Source organism: Argopecten irradians, chromosome 15 (assembly GCF_041381155.1).
Source record: "Argopecten irradians isolate NY chromosome 15, Ai_NY, whole genome shotgun sequence".
Lineage (NCBI taxonomy): Eukaryota > Metazoa > Mollusca > Bivalvia > Pectinida > Pectinidae > Argopecten > Argopecten irradians.
In genome coordinates this window covers 30,356,256-30,381,970 of record NC_091148.1, presented here as the reverse complement: position 1 = coordinate 30,381,970, position 25,715 = coordinate 30,356,256, and the positions used below count along the sequence as shown (strand labels likewise).

The window sequence follows — 25,715 nt, the reverse complement described above, 5'->3', positions numbered from 1 at the left end:
TCTCTATGGTAACATACCTGGTAGTTATCCGACATCTCTATGGTAACCTACCTGGTAGTTATGATAGTTATCTGATATCTCTATGGTAATCTACCTGGTAGTTATGATAGTTATCTGATATCTCTATGGTAACCTACCTGGTAGTTATGATAGTTATCTGACATCTCTATGGTAACCTACCTGATAATTATCTGACATCTATATGGTAACCTACCTGATATTTATCTGACATCTCTATAGTAACCTACCTGATAGTTATCTGACACCCCTATCTCGAAAGTCTTGGTGGTAGGGATGTTTGTTGTGATGGTACCGTAACTACCGTAGACGGTTACATATACCTTCGCCCCGGTACCAGCAAAGTTCTCATTGGCTGTGGTCCACATGAAGTCATACAGGATGGTGATAGGCTTGCCTTTGTATAGATAATTATAAAGGTATGAAAATGTTATCTTAAATTCATCATTTTTTAAAGATTTTATTTGTAACATGTATGCAGAAATGCTTTGTCTTTTAAAGCTATAGTTATAGTCACCCTTGAGATAATTAGGAGGATTCTCTTGAGAGGTCCACTTACATACAATGTCGAGGTCACCCGCCCAGGTCCCTCCTAGGGTACACATGAGGCTGTAGATAGATCCGCCTCTGTTGATGTAACTAGGAATACAGGAATAAACCGCCAAACCGCCCACCTCATATGACGTCACAAGTGACGTAGTGTTGCTGAGAGCGGTAGGCTCCGAACAGGCTATATACATGTATGGAAGAATAAAAAACAAAGTAGCAGTGTCAGAATAAAGAATTATAAACAAAAAGAGTATTGAAAACTGACAAGGATTTTTACCATCTACAGAGGTAAAGTTTCGCAAAGCCTTCACAAAATGTTAAACATGAAGTTTAATGTCCTGGAAACATGGAACTCCACATACAAAGTTCTTTACAAAACTTAGTCAAAATTTAAAATGAAAATACAGGAAATGTTGTTGAAAACGGTAAGAGTAAGATAAGTGAGGACACGAACACTATATTTAAGTTTTAGTGGATAGTATATCTTTTCGTTGCGCTTAGTCGAATTGTCAAACGACAGAGAGTTTACATAATTAATTATTTAAAGTATTTATTTTTTATGAAACTTAACTTACGTATTTTAGTACATTCGAATGCTGCCGGCGGCCAAGTCTCGTTCGACTGACACGTGAGTGTAGTGGGTGCGGTGGCGTTGTAGCCAAAGAGACATTGGTACGTAGCGTTACATCCGGTGTACGTCAGCAGTGCGGCGTTAGGGACCTGGATTGGTGCGGCACATTCTGTAACGTAAAGTCACATCAGTGGAATGACACTTGATCATGATGTTTTGTCACTTCAATGTTTCTACAATAAGTGTTAGGCAATACTATGGTCACAATACAATACGGGATGTTATGGGGAAAATAACGTTAACTATATTTTCGTATCTTCTGTCACTATTCTCAAAGATTCTGTAATAGTGTGCCGGCTTGACCCATATTTGTTTTATTTTGATAGAATCAGACCAATGTAGTTGAAAACACTTAATTGCTTGCAATAAGAAGGTTCAGTTTATAAATTTGATATAAATTTTACGTTTTGTTGTTGTTTTTTTCTGGTGTTTTTTAATATATTCCTATTTCGTATGTAAAATACATTTTCATTGGCTTGAATAGTTATGTTTACGTAGGTAACGACGTCAAAATTTGTAACGTTGCCTCTAATTGGCTGATACAATAACGTAATAATTTTACGAAAAAACAATTAGTCCATTAAAATGGGATCTCGCTTGATTAGATTGCATTATAAGGCTTAGTTTGAATACATTGTATACATTGCCAAAGCCATGACATAAAAATATTCTTCTTTACCTTAACAAAACAATTCACAACACACCCAACACACCTGTGACTTTTATGGCCCCTGCACTGGTTCCTCTTCCGCCCGTTATGGCCTTGGAAAACATGTGACACGTTCTGTTAGTCACATCGTATGTAAATGACACGCAGTCACATCCATACTCGACACACATGGTTGAACATTTAAGCTTTGATATCACGCCATCCACGTGCACCTGTCTAGTCAGGGCTCCAGCGTAGGTGTTGACATTTACAAATTTAACCGCTCTGAAGGAGCGCCAAATGACATCGCCATCTTGTTTTGTTCCTGAAATACATATTTTTTGTTTAAAGCTGAAGTCGTCAATAAATCAAATACTTTTTTTAATTCTTTTATGAAAGTGATAGGTGCATTTTACTTATGAAGTATTCCGTGCATTATAAATCATGTGGGCTCGAATTATCTCATTCAACAATGAATATAAAATATTTAAATTGCCATTTTTGAAAGAAAAAATATATAGCTTATTTGAATGTTTTTGTTTTTCTTATTCTCGTTATATATAAAAGTTTCTATTGTAAATAAAAACGCTTTTGTCCGTCATAATCTGTTCAAATACGTTAATCAATTGAGCGTGTAAATGTGTACATTGTATATATCATTTCTTTTCATATGCAGGTTAATACATACCTTTAATATATATTATCGCCATTACACCAATATAAATCTGCATTTGGTATGCAGTCCTCATCTGACCTAATGGTATTTTAAATTTTGTCTAACCACAGTCGTTATAATCTGCAGCAACAATCGTCTCGTTGTGGTACAATGTGATAATATCCTTATTTCTAAAGAACGCCGCTTCAGAACCAGTTTATCTGTTTAACTCAGTTACAGCGTTACAATAAGTCTACGAAATATTTACTTTAATCACTAGTGCGCAAAACATAGCACAACTCAGCCAATCATACCTTACGGCTATTTAGGTACAGTAGCTCAGCCAATCATAATACACGGCTATTTAGGTACAGTAGCTCAGCCAATCATAATACATGGGTATTCAGGTAGAGTAGTTCAGCCAATCATTACACACGGCTATTTAGGTACAGTAGCTCAGCCAATCATAACGCATGGGTATTCAGGTAGAGTAGCTCAGCCAATCATAACACATGGGTATTCAGGTACAGTAGCTCAGCCAACCATAACACATGGGTATTCAGGTAGAGTAGCTCAGCCAATCATAACACACGGCTATTCAGGTACAGTAGCTCAGCCAATCATAACACACGGCTATTCAGGTACAGTAGCTCAGCCAATCATAACACACGGCTATTCAGGTACAGTAGCTCAGCCAATCATAATACAAAGCTATTCAGGTACAGTAGCTCAGCCAATCATAACACACGGCTATTCAGGTACAGTAGCTCAGCCAATCATAACACATGGGTATTCAGGTAGAGTAGCTCAGCCAATCATAACACACGGCTATTCAGGTACAGTAGCTCAGCCAATCATAACACACGGCTATTCAGGTACAGTAGCTCAGCCAATCATAACACACGGCTATTCAGGTACAGTAGCTCAGCCAATCATAACACACGGCTATTCAGGTACAGTAGCTCAGCCAATCATAACACACGGCTATTCAGGTACAGTAGCTCAGCCAATCATAACACACGGGTATTCAGGTACAGTAGCTCAGCCAATCATAACACACGGCTATTTAGGTACAGTAGCTCAGCCAATCATAACACAGGCTATTCAGTACAGTAGCTCAGCCAATCATAACACACGGCTATTCAGGTACAGTAGCTCAGCCAATCATAACACAGGTATCAGTAAGTAGCTCAGCCAATCATAACACACGGCTATTCACGGTACAGTAGCTCAGCCAATCATAACACACGGCTATTCAGGTACAGTAGCTCAGCCAATCATAACACACGGCTATTCAGGTACAGTAGCTCAGCCAATCATAACACACGGCTATTCAGGTACAGTAGCTCAGCCAATCATAACACACGGCTATTCAGGGACATAACACACGGCTATTCAGGTACAGTAGCTCAGCCAATCATAACACACGGGTATTCAGGTACAGTAGCTCAGCCAATCATAACACACGGCTATTCAGGTACAGTAGCTCAGCCAATCATAGCACACGGCTATTCAGGGACAGTAGCTCAGCCAATCATTACACAATTTGGATCAATTTCACACTGATAAAATGATAATTATACACTTCACCAATAATTATCTTCAAATTTATCAAACAATTTATCTTTGCAGATGACGCCTAATACCTGGACAGGTGTGATTATATCACACGATTCACCAATATGTTATTGTACAAAATGTCATGCATTAAGTCCCTTTTCCCTTAATAAGGATCAACTAAAAAACAATAGTGGTGTTCAAGCTAACGTTAAACTTCCCATAAAAACTACCTACAGCCCAATTTTCTTGAAACTTTACATAATGAAAGTACTATTAGTTGTCCCATTAAAATGACACTACCTTTTCCTTTTGTGATTTTAAATAGACCCAAAGGGCCCGAATTCTCCGTATTCATTTTCATATATTTACATCCTGAGTGTTTTGTTACAATATGAATCAACCAACTGACGAAAACAAACATTTGCCTATAAATACACTATGAATACAACGATTGTCGTGCATCGAATAGCTGATTAAAATAGTCCCCCACAATATTTTCATGTATAACCTTTAATGTGTTGTTTCTTGATATAGAATCAACTAAAATTTACTGTAATAAGTCAATAAAATCTTATATTAACTATATCTCTTGTTAAGCGTTTGTCAATTGCAAAAAATGGTCGAAAGCGCGACGTTGTGGAAATCCGGAAAAACAGTTTTTTACTGGCGTGAAAATAGAGAGTGCAGGTAGCAACGGACCACTTGTTTGTTAGTATAACTAGCAATACATTTCCGATATAAATTAGTGTACAGTAATAATTTTAAATACTAAGTATCATGGTAACACCTTTGACAATATTGGTTGCCATGGTAAGAAAACGGAGACCTCTGATTGGCTGAAATTTAAATAATGTCAGAATTAAGTAAAAAGTAGTATATAGAGGTTACGAGGTATGATGAATAACATGGTATCACTGTCAAAAAGATTGGTTGTCATGGAAACAAAATGAGGACCTCTGGTTGGTTGATATTTAGATATTGTCAGATTTAAGTGAACATTGGTATATAGGGGATATTAGCTTGCTGAAGAACATGGTATCACGTTTGTAAAGATTGGCTGTCATGGACACAACATGGAGGATTCTGGTTGGTCAAAATTTAGATATTATTAGAAATAGGTGTACATTGGTACATATGGGTTAAGGGGTATGCCGAATGAGCAATCAGATTAAAACACAGATCATTGTTATCACTACGTTTGATAAGAGGATCTGAAAATATCCCATTAGGAGTCATGACCAGGTGACGTAAGGAAATGACCAATCAAATCACTGCCTGCAGAATGTTCACAGTGAATTGAAGGGGACGAAATAGTTTGAAAAAAACTTCTCAGAATTATTTTCGTCTACGTAGTCATATACAAAGCTAATTGCATATGTTTATTGGGACAAAATAGCTTTTAAGGTCATCGTGCACCGTCCGTCGTCGTGCGCCGTCCGTCGTACGTAAACCTTTCATTTAAATCGCTACTGGTAAAAAGTTCTCAATAGATTTCGACCAAATTTGACCAGAAACATCCTTTGGGGAAGGGGAACAGATTTTATATAAATGGTGACTCTGACTCCCCTGGGGCCTGAGTAACGGGGCCCAATAGGGGATTTTTTGGTAATTCTTTAAAATGCTACTAGTCAAAACGTTTTCAACGGATTTTAACCAAATTTGGTCTAAAACATCCTGGGGAAGAGAACTGATTTTGTATAAATGGTGACTCTGATCTCCTGTGGCCTGAGGGGCGGGCCCAATAGACCAATAGAGGGAATTAAGGAAAATTCCTTCAAAACCCTACTAGTCATAAAGTTCTAATTGGATTTTGACCAAATTTGGGCAGAAACATCATTGGGGGAATGTGAACAGATTTTTTGTATAAATGATGGCTCTGAGCAATACACCCACCACCTACCATCCACCACACCCAATATCAGCATTATATCCCGATGATCCTGACAAAAAACCTAATTGCATTTTTTAGGCTTTAGCGTACTACAGTACGGCCCAGAGATTTAAATATCTGGTACGGCTAAGCCTTATGCCATGGAAGTTGACAACAATCCTAGCGATCTGATTGGCTCAATTATTCCAACAATTATTAACACCACCTGGTGACAATATCTTCCAACAAAATTTTGTCGCCATTATTCAATATCATTTTCTGTGTGCATTTAAATTGCAACAACACAACCAATTCAAATACAGAAAACCACACACATTGAAAAATATTACCTGTTTCAGTTATTGGACAGTAACATAGTACAAGTCACAGATGATATGAAATCCCTACAGTATATTCTACTAAAACGTATTCTCGAGAAGTCGTGAAATTTTCTTACGAGTTACTTCCCTTCATTTCACTACGGCGGTCGGTGCACAATCGAAGGCTTCAAAGTTTGAACCTTCTTTTCAAGAGTTATATTTAGTTATATTGCATCTGATTGTCAACAGCTAAATAATACTTTATACTTACAGTGGTCATGTGGCATGAGAAACCGATATATTGGATGAACCAATCCCTGATTAGGGTCTTCAAAATCGAACTCTTGTGCAGAGACTTGATAAGATATGTACAGTGTATATGAGTGAGACAAATATAATACATTTTTTGAATGATATGTATACATAAAGAGTGTAAGCTGTATTTGTGTTCATTTTGTGGCAGTTGGACCGATAATTATCAGTGTTTATGTCGTGAAAATGTTGGTTTTACGTACGAGTGTTATCGGGATATGATGCACTGTAGCTTCTGCTGTGAAGATGTTCTAGGGGAGGTAACTCCCACAAAATTAAAACTGTTCAGTAGCGAAATTAAATAAATATTTGTTCTCAATGACAATACATAGCTATATTGAATATCATCAATGAAGTTAAATAACTTTTAAATCGGGTTTAAAACTTTTGCGGATACTTTTTACTAAACTGGTTTTAATTAAACTAAAATTACATGTCTATGATACAATCACCATTATATTGAAGCACTGATCCTAATTAATATTTAAATGTAGTTTTAGATACTTGTTATTTTTAAATATTTATAAATTACAGGCCTAAATTAAATTATGATTTTAATATTAAGAATAGCAATGTTTTAGTTTGAATTGGTTACAGGATACTCATTTCATTCAAGTGATTAATGATAGTTTGTATAGCCATTTATATTTAATTTGTGTTAATGGCATATATTGAAAGTATGTAAACACCAGTGCATGTACATAAATAATCACAAAAATCTCAAGACAATGCATTTTAAGGAATGATTACAGATTCAGGTTTTTTAGTATAAGCCTCATGTCGATAATTGATCTGGTAATTATCGAACTTTTCAATTAGACTTTAGAATTACAGCAATTTACACTGATGCTACCTGTATGTATATGACATCATAAAGCAAATTAAGTCAGTCAAGAGATACAAGTCAAAGACAATTGTATTATCGGTATCTTTTCACTGCAGATTGTTTTCTGGGTTCTTGTGTATGTCATATATTTTCATATCACTTTGACCAATCACCTAAAAATGTCATATATTTTCAAATCACTTTGACCAATCACCTAAAAAAATCCAGACGTGATACATACTAAAACAGGTAATTAATTCAAGGTTTATACTTAAGTTTGATGATCATTAATTTTTTTTTTCAATTATCATTCTTTAACTCTAAAAAGTTATATGTGCCGTAATTTTCATATTCAAAAATCAAGAAGGGCTTTTAATGTTTTATTCCCCATAAAAAATTACCAACATTTTGTGTTCTTAAAATGCATGGGTTTTAATTTTACAAGTACAAAAAAGATATGAAAATGTTTTTGGCAGTACTGCAAATAATTATATAACATTTACAGTGCAGTGAAATGAGTACATACGGTCACACCATGACGCCAAGATGTAGTCTACAATTTCATTTTACATTTCTACAGTGTCATTAGTAATTATAAAATTGTTTCCATCTGAACATACATAAGGCATCAAAACAAGAATTTTACTGTGCATAAAGTGGGTGTTGTGACTAATGTTTATATGGCCTAATAAATGTTTGTATGTCTATTTCAATGATTTTCACAATTTAATTCATCAAATCTGGCATTGTTCAACAGATTGCTAAAGAAAAAATAGCATGTCAAAATTTCCCACCGGTTATGGCACATATGACTTTAATTAAGTGACGTCTTGTAAAACCTGAAAATACATTATACAATACAGATGTCCTTCCCTGCAATACATATAATCTATCAACGGTAAAGCCTACAGTACTTTAAGTACTTTGATTTGTGTTTCGTTTTAATCTTAATTTGACAGGTTTAATTGGTGTGGTTTTACTAATTGCTAACTTGATACATATGCTAGAAATAAACTAGATGTACATTGATATGTTCTTATTACAAATCCCGAGGAATTTTGATAACGTAGATTTCTCGCTTCTCCTACTTCAAATTACCCCTTCCCTTTCGGTATTACTTGGATTAATTGGTCGCTCGACGATGTATAACTATTATATTGTTGCTTACCAAGTAGCAGTCGAGGTTGTAGCTTTACCTGGATGTAACATTTGGTCGTATGGCGACTGATGTCAATAAAATCTGGATTTTAAAAGACATATTCATCGACTTAAAGAGTATGCAAAGCTTGTCAACTTTTGTATTTTTATATTGACTGATACAAGTATAACTAACTTTACAAATCCCTCAAAATAGTTACATCGACGGTCACAGGAAAAGCCGATCAAAGATTTTTTTATGATTACTTTTGAGTGAAGTTAATCGTACAATAACTTTGGCTCGAATATAAATAACTAAAAGAGTGAAATTCGATGTTTCAAATACTCTAATTTATGCTCTAATAGCAGGTATCTTCGTGTAATTATGAAAGAAAATCCACACAGAAATAAAAGTTTCAGATTTTTTGTCGAGGAGTTCAGCAACGAATAAGCTTTAATTAGATAATATTTTCCTGTAGTCTGTATCTTTGATACATTGTGAATTGCAAAGTTTGTGACTTTAAAATGAAATTTTACGTAACAATTTAAGAAATCCTTGATTAAAGCATCAAGGATATGATGCTTGACATACGTACACACCGATGATTGATCATTACAAACATTGTGTTGTGTGTTGCTAACCGAATAAATCGAGATACATTTATTACAATACCGTAAAACGTTTCAACATGTGGTAGAAAGAATTTACTTTTGATATTATAAAAGATCAAATAATTGAGATATTAAGCAAAACAAACTATTTTTTTCAGACCGTGCGGTCGCTTTCAATTTTTAATCGATATACGAGTAGATACACCGATATTATAGATATATAATTAGCCATGCCTTTGGTTTGATGGTTATGTAATACCTGGACCAGGATGTTGTTTACCTGTACACAGGGCCATTCATCGAACTCACCTGTAATTACCTGGCCGCGGGCAATTTGCTATTCGGGGGACTATATCGGGTATTTTCTATTGTCTTGCTGTCAATTAGGTTAGGACATCCGTTAATTGGATTGTGATTTGAATTATGGTAACCCTATGCTCTAGGTTTTTTTTATTGTCACCTCCATTTTTAAAATGAAGATGTAAAAGCAAATGGAAATAAAATATCCCTGATCATACCTAGGAATATATATTACATACACATATATATATATGTCGTACACAGGTAAAACAAAAATGGAAGGTGACTTATTCAGAAACAAAAATGGTTCTAAGAACTATTTCAACTAAAGATTTAACCTCAAAAATTATTCCAGTCTAGTACTGTAATTACGGAACCGTGGCATATAGAAATCTTCCGTAATTTCTAAGGTATTAGTAAAAATTCTAAGCTTGTATTTTCACCGTTTCGAATCTAAATGTACATGTATAGTCATACAAGAAGGGTTACAACATTATCACACTAAATATACTTATTAAATATCACTTAGTATATTTTTAAAAAGGTACAAGATATTATATATCTATTTATAATGCCTGTATACAAGTAATTTCAATTTTCATTTGAACACTTTATGTGGTTACTTTTTGGATTATACGATAAATGTTCATATATCATACTATTAAATATCGGTATGATATACAAAACGGTCGACAATGAATATACTATTTTAAGGATTTAGTATAATTTTGAAATAATGAATTTAAATCTACACTTAAACTGTAATTTTGGAAAATATATCAGAAATACCATTGATGTATTTCTGCTTTTTAGTAAACGTTATGGATAAAGTTTCAAAGGCAACAATATAGATATACATATTATTTTCGGTATAAGTTCGGTACTGTTACTCCAATATCACATAACTTATAACCGTCCACATTTTATTTTTACTCAAAAACTGTGCCGTGTTTGCATCGTTATAACAGAAGTTTGAAATAAAAACATGGATTCTAGATATATTCATGCTAAATTTTGGGATTTTACTCGTAAAAAGATAGTGTTACATTATACTGTTTTTTATTACACTGAAATTTACATCATATGCTATCTAAATCTCAGTCCAGACTGATCCGAACATCATTTTGATATCGCTATCAAATTGGACTGATTATCTAATCTAAAGTTAGATATATGCTTGTTTGAATTTTTGAAATGGTGTAAATGGAATGTTTTGAAACTGAAAATATCTACAGCATTAGGCTAGAATAACCAATTACTCGTACATGTAGATCTAACCAAGGACGTATATGAGATTATAAATCCTTGATCTAACGTATACATGTATGTGCTGTATCCATGCATAGTACTAGCTATAGGCTAGGCTTACCTTGTGTAGCCGCGGACTACTCTGACATCACAAGACCACGTGACCGCCTAGCTCATTATCTCTGAACCGTAGTCGACACTACCCGTAAATCACGACCAAAACCAACCGATAGCGATAAAAGCTAGGCGATTCGTTGGGTGGGACTTAATTTTTCATTCATCCAAAGCAATATCCTGACGTATTATCAAAAAAAATTCTGGCTGCACAAATCCTTTAAAGTACAGCTATAGGCCACGGACTATTGTGACGTCACACGGTTTAGGGCTAGAAAATATGCATAATCGGGCGGTCAGAAAATTTGACCTCGATATCGGCGGTTTACAGGTTATTCCGGTCGCACGCGGCACGGAGAGGTTTCTACACGGTCTAATAAAGCCATTTCCAGCATAAACTGAAATTATCATTTTTGACTGCACAAATCCTTTAACCATGTGCTTTTGGATAAAGTTGTTCATCGAAGATTGTCTGGCGTATGTCATCTTTTATAAAACACCTATTATTCGTAAACCATTGTTTCCACTATCGTACTTCTAAGTATTTAGCAGATGTTTTTGTCTAGTAACTCCAGTTTTTCTCCATTACAAATCTTGACACGTCAGCGAGTGGTCATGACAGTCAGTAAGGCTCAAATTATCATCCTCGCGCTTCTGATTCGTTGTCTGCGTTACAGTGAATTACTATGCTATATGGTTCGAGCCCTTTGTGACCCTCAAATCCATCTATGTTTTTAACTAAGTGTTAGAAAATAAGCTGCTGTATTTTAAATATTAAGCACATCTCTAATAGAGGTATTTTAAATTTGTAGCTTTAGTTGCCATGGTAATCATCCGGAATCTGCATAACGAACTTTATTTTTTTGGTATTTTTTGCCAAACATTTGATGTTTTTTTGTCCAAAAAATAACATAGCGCAATTTAAAAAAAACTTATTATAATATTTATTGAGAATATGTAGGTACTCATTACATCTAAGAAGAAATTTAAAGTTAATTCAAGGATGTGCCCTGTAGTGTATAGATGAAAACATTTACATAATAGCCAAACTTTTCACAATTACCACTTTTTCATAATTGATGCATGATATTGATGGTAACCATAGCATATGTAGCTGTAATGATACTCAATCATCATATTGTATCGAGGAGGTACTTAATATTTGCAATACAACAATGAAATCACTAAATAACAGTTTGAAAGGACACAAACAAAATATAACCTTTTATCTCAGTACTAATAATGACAACAAACAAAAGTTAGAGCAAGGAGATTTATTACAAGTATTAAAAGATCAAATAATGCCAACAGTCACTCTTAGCTATTTGTACAAGTTTCCTCTAACAATCGCAGTTGCCTCTCTTTTTCTACATGATATGCATCATCTCCCAATTTTCAGATGTTATAGTAATTAACACGGCTTCATGTAATGATAGTAATTATCTTCCCTGAATACGGATGTATTCGTTATGACCTCAGTTGTTTCTCCTGGTGAGGTGAATTTCTTTCCCAAAATTTTCGCATTGGCTGTCACAATCATCCTTCCACACAATTCCATTTAGGCAATCAAACTCTATAACCTTGCAACCCTCTCCGAAATTCATTATCCCAGCACGGAGCCCGTACCTACAAAACGATACATGAAAATCTAACTGAAGTCCTCAATCGAAATAGATAAATCAAATATGGGTAAAATGCTTACAAATTCTAAATCTGAATAAGATACTTGATGATAATGGAAATACCGCCATAAATGGTATATTTTGTTGCACCCACTATGTAAGTCTAGATCAAAGCCTGGTGTAGTATAATCTAAGGACTGGGCGCCCACACTATAAGTACTACGATTAATGTGTGGAAGAATCTAAGGTATTACTCTTGATTCGTATTGCTTGTAAATGTTGGCAAAATATGCCAAAAATATAAATTCCAGTTAAACAGGTTCACAGTGTTCGGCACATATTTCTGTAACAATGTCATTATGTTTACTACTGTCTATTTGACCGGATTCGACAAAAGCCTCGAGGCTAATACCTTATCGATATGCTGTATTTGTATATTCCTTACCCGCAACAGGAGTACGACCCTTGTGATCCACAGGTACACTCCATACAGTTGTCTGTGTCCCACTTTTCACCTTTTTTATACGTCTTGTCGTCAAAGTGGCAAATGTCCGGTTCTGTTTATTTTCAAACAAATCAATTAGACATTTAAAGCGTGGTATAAAACTTTTTCGTCCTCTCTGTTAAGTTACAAGTACTGCCAAACCGGCCTTAGAGACTACTTCGGTAAAAAGAATACTGGCTTAGTAAGATCTCTATACCAAGGTCCCAACTGATGAAGCTGCCATGTATACATGTCTATATAGACCATTTTATGTTCCATTGAATGGTCATTATAAACAGGTTTGACGGCTCCAATTAAGCGTTAAAAATTAAGACCTTAATGACCTCTTAACAATAGATTTCAATTTGTGCAAAATACTAGCGCCCACGGTTTTTCAGAAGATTATTAGCTGTCTTGCACTGATTTCCAAAACAACAAAGTGACTTTTGTTTTTATATTTCCCTGATTGTTTTCCAAATATTTTATTGACAAAAATATATTAAAATGTCAGTAGGATTAGACATCAGGCATAGCCTATCTGTGTACTCACCTTATATTGGTGGTACGAACATACATAGTAAGGTTTATGAAAATAGGGGAGGTAACTGATTAATTATATTTATTGTAACTCTTTAGATCAGATTTTACTTTTTATTTCTAATGTAACAGCCGGATTTATAGTGACATAATTCTAAATATACTTGATAGCATGTCTATTTGGTGATAATGGTTCTATTCGCCACAACGGTGACAGGCTAAAAGTCCATATGTGTATAACAAATTAGCCATCCATTGATGGACCAAACTCACACAATAAACATAATGTTTGATTACACCTATTTTTATAATTACAAATACTTCAAATTAACCTAATTAACATAATAATTCATATCCACATATACCTATGAAGATTTATGAACTAAGTTATGTCTAACAGTCATGCCTACCTCCAGGCTGTTGTGGCGTTTGGAGACAAAGAGCTGAAATATGATTGGCTGTCATCAGAGTAACGATGGCGAACAAGAGCACGTGATTCATGATTATACGGTACTGAAAATTAAATAACAGAGTAATAATAAATTGTCCTTAGGGGATAGTACCCATAATAATATCATTATTATTGTATGCATAGCTTCAAAATCTATAACTGAAATCATTTGACTATCCTCCAACAGTCGGGGTGTATGTACTGTTATTACCAGTGGAGTATAAATATATTGTTGATATATAAATACATTTTTTTTATAAAAAAATGTCCATTTTGGTAAACATATCGCCCATTCCTCAAAAATGTTTGATAAGTAAATATTAAGCTGAATTAATGGAAATATTTTCCGGCTTCTGATTAATTTGGGAAAGTGCATTTAAAATTGTCCTTTAGAAACACATTTAAATTGACTATGTTATCTCATTGTCTCTACTCACGCTGTCAGTCGTTTGTTCTATGACTGATGTAAACTCCATAATGTACCATTTAATAAATACTAATTTGATCGAGGATAAAAACCTCTTTAGCAAGGCTTGTTTTCCACAGGGAAAAGTAATTAATTAAATTAGTCATTGTTACTGTAATGTAAATATTTACTTGTAAGCTGTAGCGATACATTGAATTAATTATTTACAAAAACGAAATTATTAGACGGGGACACTGATGCCCATTAATATATCCTTTATCAGAACTACTGTTAGTCCATGTATTATGCGAAATACGTGAAAGCTGTAAAGATAAAAGTTTAAAAACCATTGAATTAAATAACTCAAAAATATTTTCAAAACTAATGACGTAGAAACAAGAATTACTTACGTGAGCAGTACGTTGCAGCGTGCCAGTTGATGATGTGTGGTGAGCCTGCCTCCAACCTGATTTATATACCACGTGCCTACGTGTAAACAGGAAATGATCGAAATGGATTTGCTGGCTATATAATTTGATTTATAAATTACTCGTAATTTGTAGCCATGGTAGATTTTTTTTAAATTTCTGCCTGAGGTGCGTCAACATTTATAAACCTCTGTTTGCATGTTTACTACTGGAATGGTATTTACCATAGAATAACAAACAGTGAATTGAGTGGCAATTACTGGCTCACTTCGTCATTGAAGTGGCAGCATTTATTTAATTTTCTTTAAAAAGCTTACATCAAAATTATTGGTTAATAATGAATTTTCTCTTTGTTTCTTGCTTTCTGATTGGCCTATTCATATTTTCCATTCCACGATGAAAAAAAAATCCGAGCATGGCGTGGAAACCCAACGTAATCGTGACGTCACAATAGAAACATTGACGTTGCGTATTGATTTAAAAATATCCATTGGAATAAATCTATGAAATCGTAAGTGGAAACGTATTTCATTTCATAAAGTAACTTGGAAAATTAATTATAAGCATTGAAGTCACTACTTTTTAATTTCATCGGGGTATGAAATAGATTTTGTTTGCAAACTTTTGTGAGAATCCGCTTAAATAATAATAATAATCTTACTTCTGACATAACAACAAACTTTCATTAATTAGTAATTAGTAAAGAGACAAAGGTGAGTATCCGCCAAAATGACAAATATGAGCTGAACATAAGTTTTTATGGTTTTGTTTTGGTTTTATTGATTTTTTGTTTCTTTTTTTGTTTTATTATATTACTATTATTACTATTTTCCGTACATACCTTACTATGTTCCGATTTGCACGTGAGTCTTGAACTGTACTATTTGTGTCATTTTCATTCATTTATATAAATTGTTTTAATCCATGTTTAAATCTAAGTTAAATACAAGCTTATAAAGTACGTACAAATACACTTTGCGATACATATTTTATCTTTAGAGAAGATATCATGGTATTTACTATTTAGTTTTAATAGTTTAGTCTCAGTCTTGTGCAACTAAAACAATACATAAAAATCATTCAAAATGACAGTTATTAATCAGCAGAATACATTTTAGCCGTTCAAAGCGCTTTAACATCAATGAGATCTTCATGAAGAAGTATATTAACGTTAAAACTAAAACGATACATTAATTGTATTTAAGATAATCACTGACCATATACATGTATGTTGCCCTCCATCTAATGCCCACACCATTCGGTGATGGCTTTTTGTCATTGATTTGCATTACAACACTTGTAATCTATATCGAGTTATCCGAGTTCGTATCAACCAAGGTCCAGTATACTTTTTATTAGAAGAAAAGGGGATGATGGTGTATGTGTGTCGTTTGCGAGATATGAGGGTGCAGTGCGGATAATGAACGCTACATTACATACGATGATGATGTTGTGACGTAAAATGAAATTATACTGATCGACGTAGTTATAAGGAATTTTTTCTCGCTTAATATTTGGAGAATTTTTAAAAAAAAATTTTCCAGATTGCTACACCTCAAAAGGTTCCATTGATCCACATAAAAGTTTCGTACAAGAAGTCACGACGGCTCCATTAAATGTTAGTGACTGAAGACAGAAAGAAATGGACCAAAACAACGCTTTGGAGTAACGATAACATTTGAAGCATATCCATGGCCGCAGACAACGAACGGTTCCCCAAACCCGGTCACGGTATATTGACAATGAGCAATCAATTTGTCCACACCCATTTAAACTAACCTTAAATCAGTAGCAGAAACTTTTTTAACAGACTAGTGTGCTTCATGGTTATTGAATAGAACACCCACCACTAATGGCCAAACGTTTGTCAGTGTGACGGGAAACGTTAGGTAGGAAATATCAATCTAGTGAAATAAACTTTTCCGTCAAACCTCTAAAAAGAACAATAAACCAGTAACAGTCTATTCCCTTTTATGGCATGATTGCCATTACCTCGGTATTGGTTTGTTTGTTTGTTGGTTGGTTGTTGGTTGAGCTATAGCCAAGGTCATTTAATGGCGGATTCCATTGCTTGTATGCAATGTGTTATGTGTGTGAATGTCTGTATGTTTGGGAGGTTTCGGTATATTGTGTTATGTGTGTGAATGTCTGTATGTTTGGGAGGTTTCGGTATATTGTGTTATGTGTGTGAATTGTCTGTATGTTTGGGAGGTTTTGGTATATTGTGTTATGTGTGTGAATGTCTGTATGTTTGGGAGGTTTCGGTATTTTGTGTTGTGTGTGTGAATGTCTGTATGTTTGGGAGGTTTCGGTATAATGTGTTATGTGTGTGAATTGTCTGTATGTTTGGGAGGTTTCGGTATATTGTGTTATCTGTGTGAATGTCTCTATGTTTGGGAGGTTTCGGTATATTGTGTTATGTGTGTGAATGTCTGTATGTTTGGGAGGTTTCGGTATATTGTGTTATGTGTGTGAATGTCTGTATGTTCGGGAGGTTTCGGTATATTGTGTTATGTGTGTGAATGTCTATGTTTGGGAGGTTTCGGTATATTGTGTTATGTGTGTGAATGTCTGTATGTTTGGGAGGTGTCGGTATATTGTGTTATCTGTGTGAATGTCTCTATGTTTGGGAGGTTTCGGTATATTGTGTTATGTGTGTGAATGCCTATGTTTGGGAGGTTTCGGTATATTGTGTTATGTGTGTGAATGTCTATGTTTGGGAGGTTTCGGTATATTGTGTTATGTGTGTGAATGTCTGTATGTTTGGGAGGTGTCGGTATATTGTGTTATCTGTGTGAATGTCTCTATGTTTGGGAGGTTTCGGTATATTGTGTTATGTGTGTGAATGCCTATGTTTGGGAGGTTTCGGTATATTGTGTTATGTGTGTGAATGTCTGTATGTTTGGGAGGTTTCGGTATATTGTGTTATGTGTGTGAATGTCTGTATGTTTGGGAGGTTTCGGTATATTGTGTTATCTGTGTGAATGTCTCTATGTTTGGGAGGTTTCGGTATATTGTGTTATGTGTGTGAATGTCTATGTTTGGGAGGTTTCGGTATATTGTGTTATGTGTGTGAATGTCTGTATGTTTGGGAGGTTTCGGTATATTGTGTTATATGTGTGATGTCTGTATGTTTGGGAGGTTTCGGTATATTGTGTTATGTGTGTGAATGTCTGTATGTTTGAAAGGTTTCGGTATTTTGTATTATGTGTGTGAATTGTCTGTATGTTCGGGAGGTTTCGGTATTTCTATATCATGTTTTTATACATCTCTGTGAAAGTGAAACTCTTCTTCTATTACAGTGCTGAGCCTATCTCACTTGTTACATTTTTCTTTTGGATTTTTTCCATGATCGCGGCACCCATATGGAAGATAAACTTCGAATATATAAGCCAAGTGTATACAAATAATACCTGAATAATGTTGGCATACATTGCAATAAATAATTCGTGTTATTTCACCATATGTAAATACTCTCTGTCTTGTTTTCAACGAATAAACCATTTCGATGACAAATAAAAAATATCAGGTCCGCCGTCTTGGTTACAAGTGTACAAGAGAAACGCAGCATTGTTTTATATTAGATATTAATATTTGTGTGAGTTTAAATATTTTTGCTGCTGAAATTAATAAAATTATAACGTCGTTTTGTTCACGTTATAAATGTTACATGTAACGAAAGAATATGATAATAAACCTTATAAATCATGGTTTGATAAAATTCTAAAGTATGGTTTATTATTCGAGCATTTTCCGGCATTGTATTTTAAATGTAGTATTGTACCAGCCTTTTAAGAAAGGAGATCCAATAATGTCAATAATTACCGGGGCATTACTCTAGTAAATTGTTTAAGGAAAATTGTTTACGACAGATATTAGCATAAATGTAATAGGCGTATGGCTTTTAATAAGAAATTAGATATGACAACTGATACCCAATTTGGTTTCAGAAATAATCATTCATTAAAATAGCTCCATTGAAACATTGTTTAAGGTTTTAGGTAGATATAAGCTATTTCATTACTCGTGTACTCAATCGTCCAGTCTCAACAGTACACACTCCACATGTTTAAGCGTTCATAGTTTGTAGGATCACTGTAACCCGATCCGATTTCATGTCTCTAATTTCTAAATACAATATTACGTAATAATTAATTTTTCTTTGTTTCTGGCTTTCTGACTGGCCTATTAATTTTTTTTTTCATTTAGGCATTGATGTCACTATTTTCTAATTTTATCGGGGTATGAAAAAAAAATTGTTTGCAAACTGTGTGAATCCGCGTAGCGGATTCTCACAAAGTTTGCAAACAATTTTTTTTTCTATTTGATAAAATGAAGTACATTATAGTGGTTTTTCAAGGGATTCTTTTTTCCGAAACAATACGCAACGTCAATGTCTCTATTGTGACGTCACGATAACGTCGGGGTTTCGCGCCATTCTCGGATTTTTTTTTCATAGCGGTATGCAAAACAAATATTGGCCAATCAGAAAGCCAGATTTGGTATGAAAACAAAGAAAAATTAATTATTCCACGATGAAAAAAAAAATCAAAAAAAAAATCCGAGAATGGCGCGGAAACCCGACGTTATCGTGACGTCACAATAGAAACATTGACGGTGCGTATTGATCTGGAAAAAATAATCCGTTTGAAAAAGTCAATGGAATCGTACGTGCAAACGTATTTTATTTTATAAAGTAGCCTGGAAAATTAATTATAAGCATTGAAGTCACCATTTTTCAATTTGATCGGGGTATGAAAGATTTTGTTTGCAAATTGTGTGAATCCGCGTAAAATCTCACAAAAATGCTTAAATAAGCAATATCCCCCGATGAGCAGCAACGGCTGTTGTTTTAAATTAATGTATTTTGCTATCCTCTATAAGGACATGGTACATTTATAACTATCATATAACGGTAACTTTAGCTTTAATCGACCAAGGACATAAAAATCATTCATATAACATAAGGACATATGTTTTAAGTTATTAATGAACATGCCACCTTTTGTTAATTGATTTAAAACGTTTCAATAACTTGTAACCATATGTGATTAGGAAATACAAACGATGGAGAAAATACTAACATGTGCACGCACCAATTTGCATAGTTTGCAATTTTTTTAGCAATTCGATTGTGTTCTTAGTTTTATTCCAGTCAAACCAGCTGCTATTATCTATCCACAGCAACATGTTACAAACAATCTGAATCGATAAAAACACACAGGATGGATATATATTTTTTTCTTTTATAAAATCTGTATGGTCAGTGGTATATCCTATTATTGCCAAGGGTACCTTACTGAATACTTAATTTCATCTCCTTTATAATTAATCTACCTGTTGGAATTTTAGCTATCAATTTACCTGCTACAATCGAAAATTTCGTAAAATTCATCTTCGCCCGTTGTAACAGCCCTGAGGGGTCGATGGTATCGCTAACGTAAATATTAAAATGCTTTAGTCAGCTGTACAGTACGGCCTTTGGATAGTTTTCAAATAATAAATGCAATCGTTATGCTTTCAGCTTCATCATACTTATACGCCATTAGTTTTTATTAGCGATATCTAGTTGCTGAATTGGTGCCCACTACAAAATAATAATTATTTTTTATTTGTTTTCATACTTAATACGACTTTCTCATTGGCAGTTATACTTTTTCTTAATACTTCTATAAAAAATATAATCCGAGAACGGCGCGAAAACCCGACGTTATCATGACGTCAAAATGTAGACGTCGACGTGGCTTAATGATTTAGAAAAAAAAATCATATGTAAATCAATGAAATCGTGCGTTTAAACGTATCTATGTTATCAAGTAGTTTCTGTATGTTTAAGTGAATACTAAATACCATCTCCTTCATAACTAAACTACCTTTTGGATCTTCGTCCGTTATAACAGCCCTTGGGTGCCACATGTCGCTAACGTAAATATGCAAATGCTTTAGTAAGTTGCCCTTTGTACAAGCTTTAAATTTTATCATACTCATATTACATTAATTGTCCCCGTACCTTTTCGAAGTCTACTTTTAATTTTTAAAATGAGAATGTATAACTTGACTGACAATTTTGTAGGGTATTATGATCACATTCTTGGGAATTTTCATTTAAATGGCAATCTAATAAATTAAGAACAGTAGTCACACACACAAGTTACACAAACATATACAAAAACCGTTACATAGATAATATTCTCAGTAAAAAAGAACATATATTCACCAGTATTTTACCGTAGCAAACACACACGTTTGACAACAACAGATAAATTATTTTGTTATACACAAATGTATAGATACACATTACATTATTGAAGGTGGTAGTCTCACGTTCCCCAAAAATCCCCCGTAGTTAAAGATGCTCCACCGCCGACAAATGTATTTTTTTCACTATCATAAACAGGAGAAGACGATTTAGAATTTTTCTTCAATTAGAAAAATTACTTACTTTACACCATTACCACCATTGAAAAGTTTGAGCTTTTAATGCTACGTCAAGTTAAAAATATGAAAAATAATTACTTGCATCCCGAAAAAATTCCGACGCACTATATCCTATATGGAATGAAGTATTGATTGTGCATGCATCAGAGGCAAAATGAAAATATATATATTATTTTTGTGTTAATTAGACATACATACACACGACTGAACACAAATTATTGTTCAAATGATGAATATCATTCATGCTCTGTCGGTGGTGGAGCATCTTTAATATTATCTGTACTTGTTCTATGAAGTAAATGTGTTGTTATGCATCTTCTGACAAAAAGTGTCGATGAAATTGAATCAGTCAAATAATACATCGAAATTGTGACGTTCAATTGTTATAGAAAAATAATAGAATACAAAGTGACATCGTTGCTTTTAATCAGTCAATTTTCAAGAAAATTGAACCACGGCTTTTCAAGATAGAGCATTTTAGCACAATGAAACCTTTATTTTTCATTGATAAGGAAATTAATTGTATACATTCACTGTCTGTTTTCCTGTTGTTATATAGCCTAGATGATAATACCTTTAGTTTTAAAATAAATAACAAAGTTTAATCAATATATATTTATCATGAAATAGCAATAGTGATTGGTGGGGCTAATAGTTTTGTTATTTTTAAAAGTAATAAAATAATTTATTCAAAACTTCAAACTTCAAAAAGGGGATATTAATCAAATCACGGACATTCAAATGTTTACAGAACTTGGGGCACTGTCTAACTCAAGGGTCTGGATGGGAAAAATTCGAAATAGACGATAAGTAACAAAAATGGTGGTTTCTTCTTCAATCCAATTATAACATCAATACACTCTAATTGGAAAAAATGTCTGCAATCTAATACATAATTAATAACAATCTTCTTAACGGCGCTAAATATTATCATATAGATATACCGAAGGAGTATGATTGAAACAATACTCGTACACAAGGTGATGAACCGGACACGATGATTTAGAATTAAGCCTCGCGTGACCGACATGAAACATAATTAAACTCTAACTAGAACACAGGGTCATCCGAATATCTGAAAAAAATGTATTCTGCAATCAAATACCTAATTAATAATCTTCAATAAGAGTGTAACACATTGTTACCATCTTGAAAGAAATAGCAGGGATATAACAGAAAATGAAAGATGAGGTGATGTTGCAGACAAACTGTATAGATAATTCTTAACTAGGTATGGCAATTTCCTTATTTCCGATACTCAATATTTGATGTAGTTAAATCATGGAATAGTTTCCAAATCCATACTTAAGATCTATCAGGCCAAAAACAAGAGATCCAAGAGGGATCTTGGCGCCCACCAAAGAATGATGTATGTCTGACAATGGAAAGAGGGATCTTTTCTCTGCTTTTCAAACTTTTGCAAACATACTACATATAAAATTTGAGACAGATCGCTTCAGTACTTTCTGAAAAACAGCAGAAACACACTTCAACTATCAAAATCCAAGATGGCTCCTCCTCTGTCGTCCAAATGCGAAATATGCACAACTAGGGCCCTAGGGGAACCTACATATGAAATTTGAGACAGATCCCTTCAGTACTTTCTGAGAAATAGCGATAACAAACTTTAACTATCAAAATCCAAGATGGCTGCCTGGCGGCCATCTTGTTGACCGATCGGTCCCAAAATGCAATATGCACAACTAGGGCCCTAGGGGAACCTACATATGAAATTTGAGACAGATCCCTTCAGTACTTTCTGAGAAATAGCGATAACAAAACTTTAACTATCAAAATCCAAGATGGCTGCCTGGCGGCCATCTTGTTCACCGATTGGTACCAAAATGCATTATGCATAACCAGGGACCTAGGGGACCATGAACATGAAATTTGAGACAGATCCCTTCAGCACTTTTCGAGAAATAGCGGTAACAAACTTCAATTGTCAAAATCCAAGATGGCGGCCTGTCGGCCATATTGTTGACGGATTGGTCCCAAAATGCAATATGCAAAACTAGGGCCCTAGGGGAACATACAGGTAAAATTTGAGAAGAATCCCTTCAGCACTTTCCAAGAAATAGCGGTAACAAACTTTAATTGTCAAAATCCAAGATGGCGGCCTGTCGGCCATCTTGTTCACCGATTGGTCCCAAAATGCATGCACAACTAGAGCCCTAGGGGAACCTACAGGTGAAATTTGAGAAGAATCCCTTCAGCACTTTCCAAGAAATAGCGGTAACAAACTTTAATTGTCAAAATCCAAGATGGCGGCCTGTCGGCCATCTTGTTCACCGATTGGTCCCAAAATGCAATATGCACAACTAGGGCCCTTGGGGAACCTACAGGTGAAATTTGAGAAGAATCCCTTCAGCACTTTCCAAGAAATAGCGGTAACAAACTTTAATTGTCAAAATCCAAGATGGCGGCCTGTCGGCCATCTTGTTCACCGATTGGTCCCAAAATGCAATATGCACAACTAGGGCCCTAGGGGAACCTACAGGTGAAATTTGAGAGAAGAATCCCTTCAGCACTTTCCAAGAAATAGCGGTAACAAACTTTAATTGTCAAAATCCAAGATGGCGGCCTGTCGGCCATCTTGTTCACCGATTGGTCCCAAAATGCAATTTGCACAACTAGGGCCCTAGGGGAACCTACAGGTGAAATTTGAGAAGAATCCCTTCAGCACTTTCTGAGAAATAGCGGTAACAAACTTTAATTGTCAAAACCCAAGATGGCTGCCTGGCGGCCATTTTGTTGACCGATTGATACCAAAATGCAATATGCATAACTAGGGCCCTAGGGGAACCTACATATGAAATTTGAGAAAGATCCCTTCAGTCCTTTCTGAGAAATAGCGATAAAAAGAATTGTTAACGGACGGAAGAACCACGGACGAAAAGCGATTTGAATAAAATCCCTTTATTAAAGGTTTTATTCTCAATTATATACCCACATGGCTTTGGGAAAAGTTATTCCCTAGTCAGACCAGTATTGACGTATAACTCTGAAATTTGGTATGCTGCTTATTTAGCAAGATAGCAAATGCTAGTAAAAGAGCTTGCTCGAACAAAGCATTGTTTGCTCGAATGGTGTTTTATCAATTAAGGAAATGGTGTTTTAAATATCAATTAAGGAAAATGGGTCAAATTAATTTAAAATTTTGCAAAATGGCTTTGGGTGTTGGAAAGTATGCGTTGAATATAGCTTTCAGGGCTGAATTAGGACCGTTTACTTTAGATTCTTTCATAAATACATACGCTTTATGCTATTTAAGAAGGATCTCACAAAAAGACATCAACGTCCTGGTGAAAGAAGCACTGGCTGTCGGTAAAAATATACATGTACATGCAAATGGAACGTATTCTTGGTTTTCCTATGTTTCTAATATCATAAAGGAAAATAAGATTTCTTATAACTTTGAAAATGCCAATCCTAGTAGGACGTTTAAACGTAATCTGAAAGTATTATTCAAGAAATCGTTACAAGGTACGTTATACATTCAAAGCCAATTTTACAACTAAGATAAATAAATCAGATAATAACAGTAAAACTTTTTTATATAGTAAATTCAAACAAAACTATAAGGACATGTAAACATATCTTTCTATTAAGGATTTTGAATTTAGAAAATTGCTCGCAAAACTGCGAATTAGCAACCACAGTTAAGAAATCGAGGCGGGTAGGGTAAAAAAGATTCCCCGTTCTCTGCAATTATGCAAATTTTGTAAAGAAATTTAATTCATTTTTAAGTGTTCCGTTAACTCTACAGTGAGAACAATTTTCTTTAAAGGGCCACTACCTTTCCGAAACGTCTTTTATTTTTTAAAATAGGAATGTAAAACGAGATCAATAATTTTATAGAGTCGCAGAAGTTATTAACTATACGTTTACTAGCACACTTATCATCAATTCAGAACTGTTTAATAAGAATAAATAAAATGTTAATTTTCATAACGCGGGTCGTTTTATGTTTCCTGCTGTCGTCCTAAATGCCGCGCGGTAGTTGACTATCACTGCGCCAGACGGCAAAACAGCGAAATGAATCTCCACTGTTATTTATATTAGCCAGGAAATCTTGCATATGTTTGGTGTTGTAACCTCATCTTAAGACATTGATATATATTTTCTTTTGTTATTAACGTTTTTAAGGAACCATTAAATTTTGCTCCGGAAAGGTTGTGGGCCTTTAATAGTCATAAAGATGTAATTAACCACCATCTAATAGATTTTGAAAATTTGATACGACTCTTGTCGTCTAATGATCTAAAACTTCTGCAGGATTTAATTTAGGCCTCTTTGTTAAAAAGTCATTTGAACTGAGGAAAACTGGCTTTATAAATATTTAAGTTGTTGTTTTGATCTACTGTGTGTTATGTACATGTATGTTTTGCTATCGATCCCTTTTGTATGGATGTAAGGAAGCAATAAAGTTGAATTGAATTGAATTAACCGCTTGCCAATTTGACCAATATCAGGTTTTTAGGCCACATGGTGTTTCTGTATAAAAGGGAGAATTTTGAATCTGGACAGACAACAAATCGACCCCTT

The 25,715-nt window shown here is 34.4% G+C and overlaps 1 protein-coding gene across 1 annotated transcript; it reads right to left on the bottom strand.

Moving 5' to 3' along the window:
* Positions 1 to 12,060: 12,060 nt before the first annotated feature.
* Positions 12,061 to 13,957, bottom strand: LOC138308882 (uncharacterized). The gene is made up of 3 exons (XM_069249917.1): positions 13,855 to 13,957; positions 12,869 to 12,980; positions 12,061 to 12,427 (listed from the first exon to the last, which is right to left on the bottom strand). Exons 1-3 carry the CDS (start codon positions 13,943 to 13,945, stop codon positions 12,277 to 12,279), a joined length of 354 nt encoding a protein of 117 aa, XP_069106018.1. The 5' UTR covers positions 13,946 to 13,957; the 3' UTR covers positions 12,061 to 12,276.
* Positions 13,958 to 25,715: the final 11,758 nt, after the last annotated feature.

Bases quoted from the DNA above. Each gene is read 5' to 3' on its own strand.
- LOC138308882 (XM_069249917.1), bottom strand. From the start codon at position 13,945: ATGAATCACGTGCTCTTGTTCGCCATCGTTACTCTGATGACAGCCAAT. The intron at 12,981-13,854 runs GTAGGCATGACT...GAAAATAAACAG, and splicing joins AACGCCACAACAGCCTGGAG to AACCGGACATTTGCCACTTT. The intron at 12,428-12,868 runs GTAAGGAATATA...ATCGTTTTGTAG, and splicing joins GGGTCGTACTCCTGTTGCGG to GTACGGGCTCCGTGCTGGGA.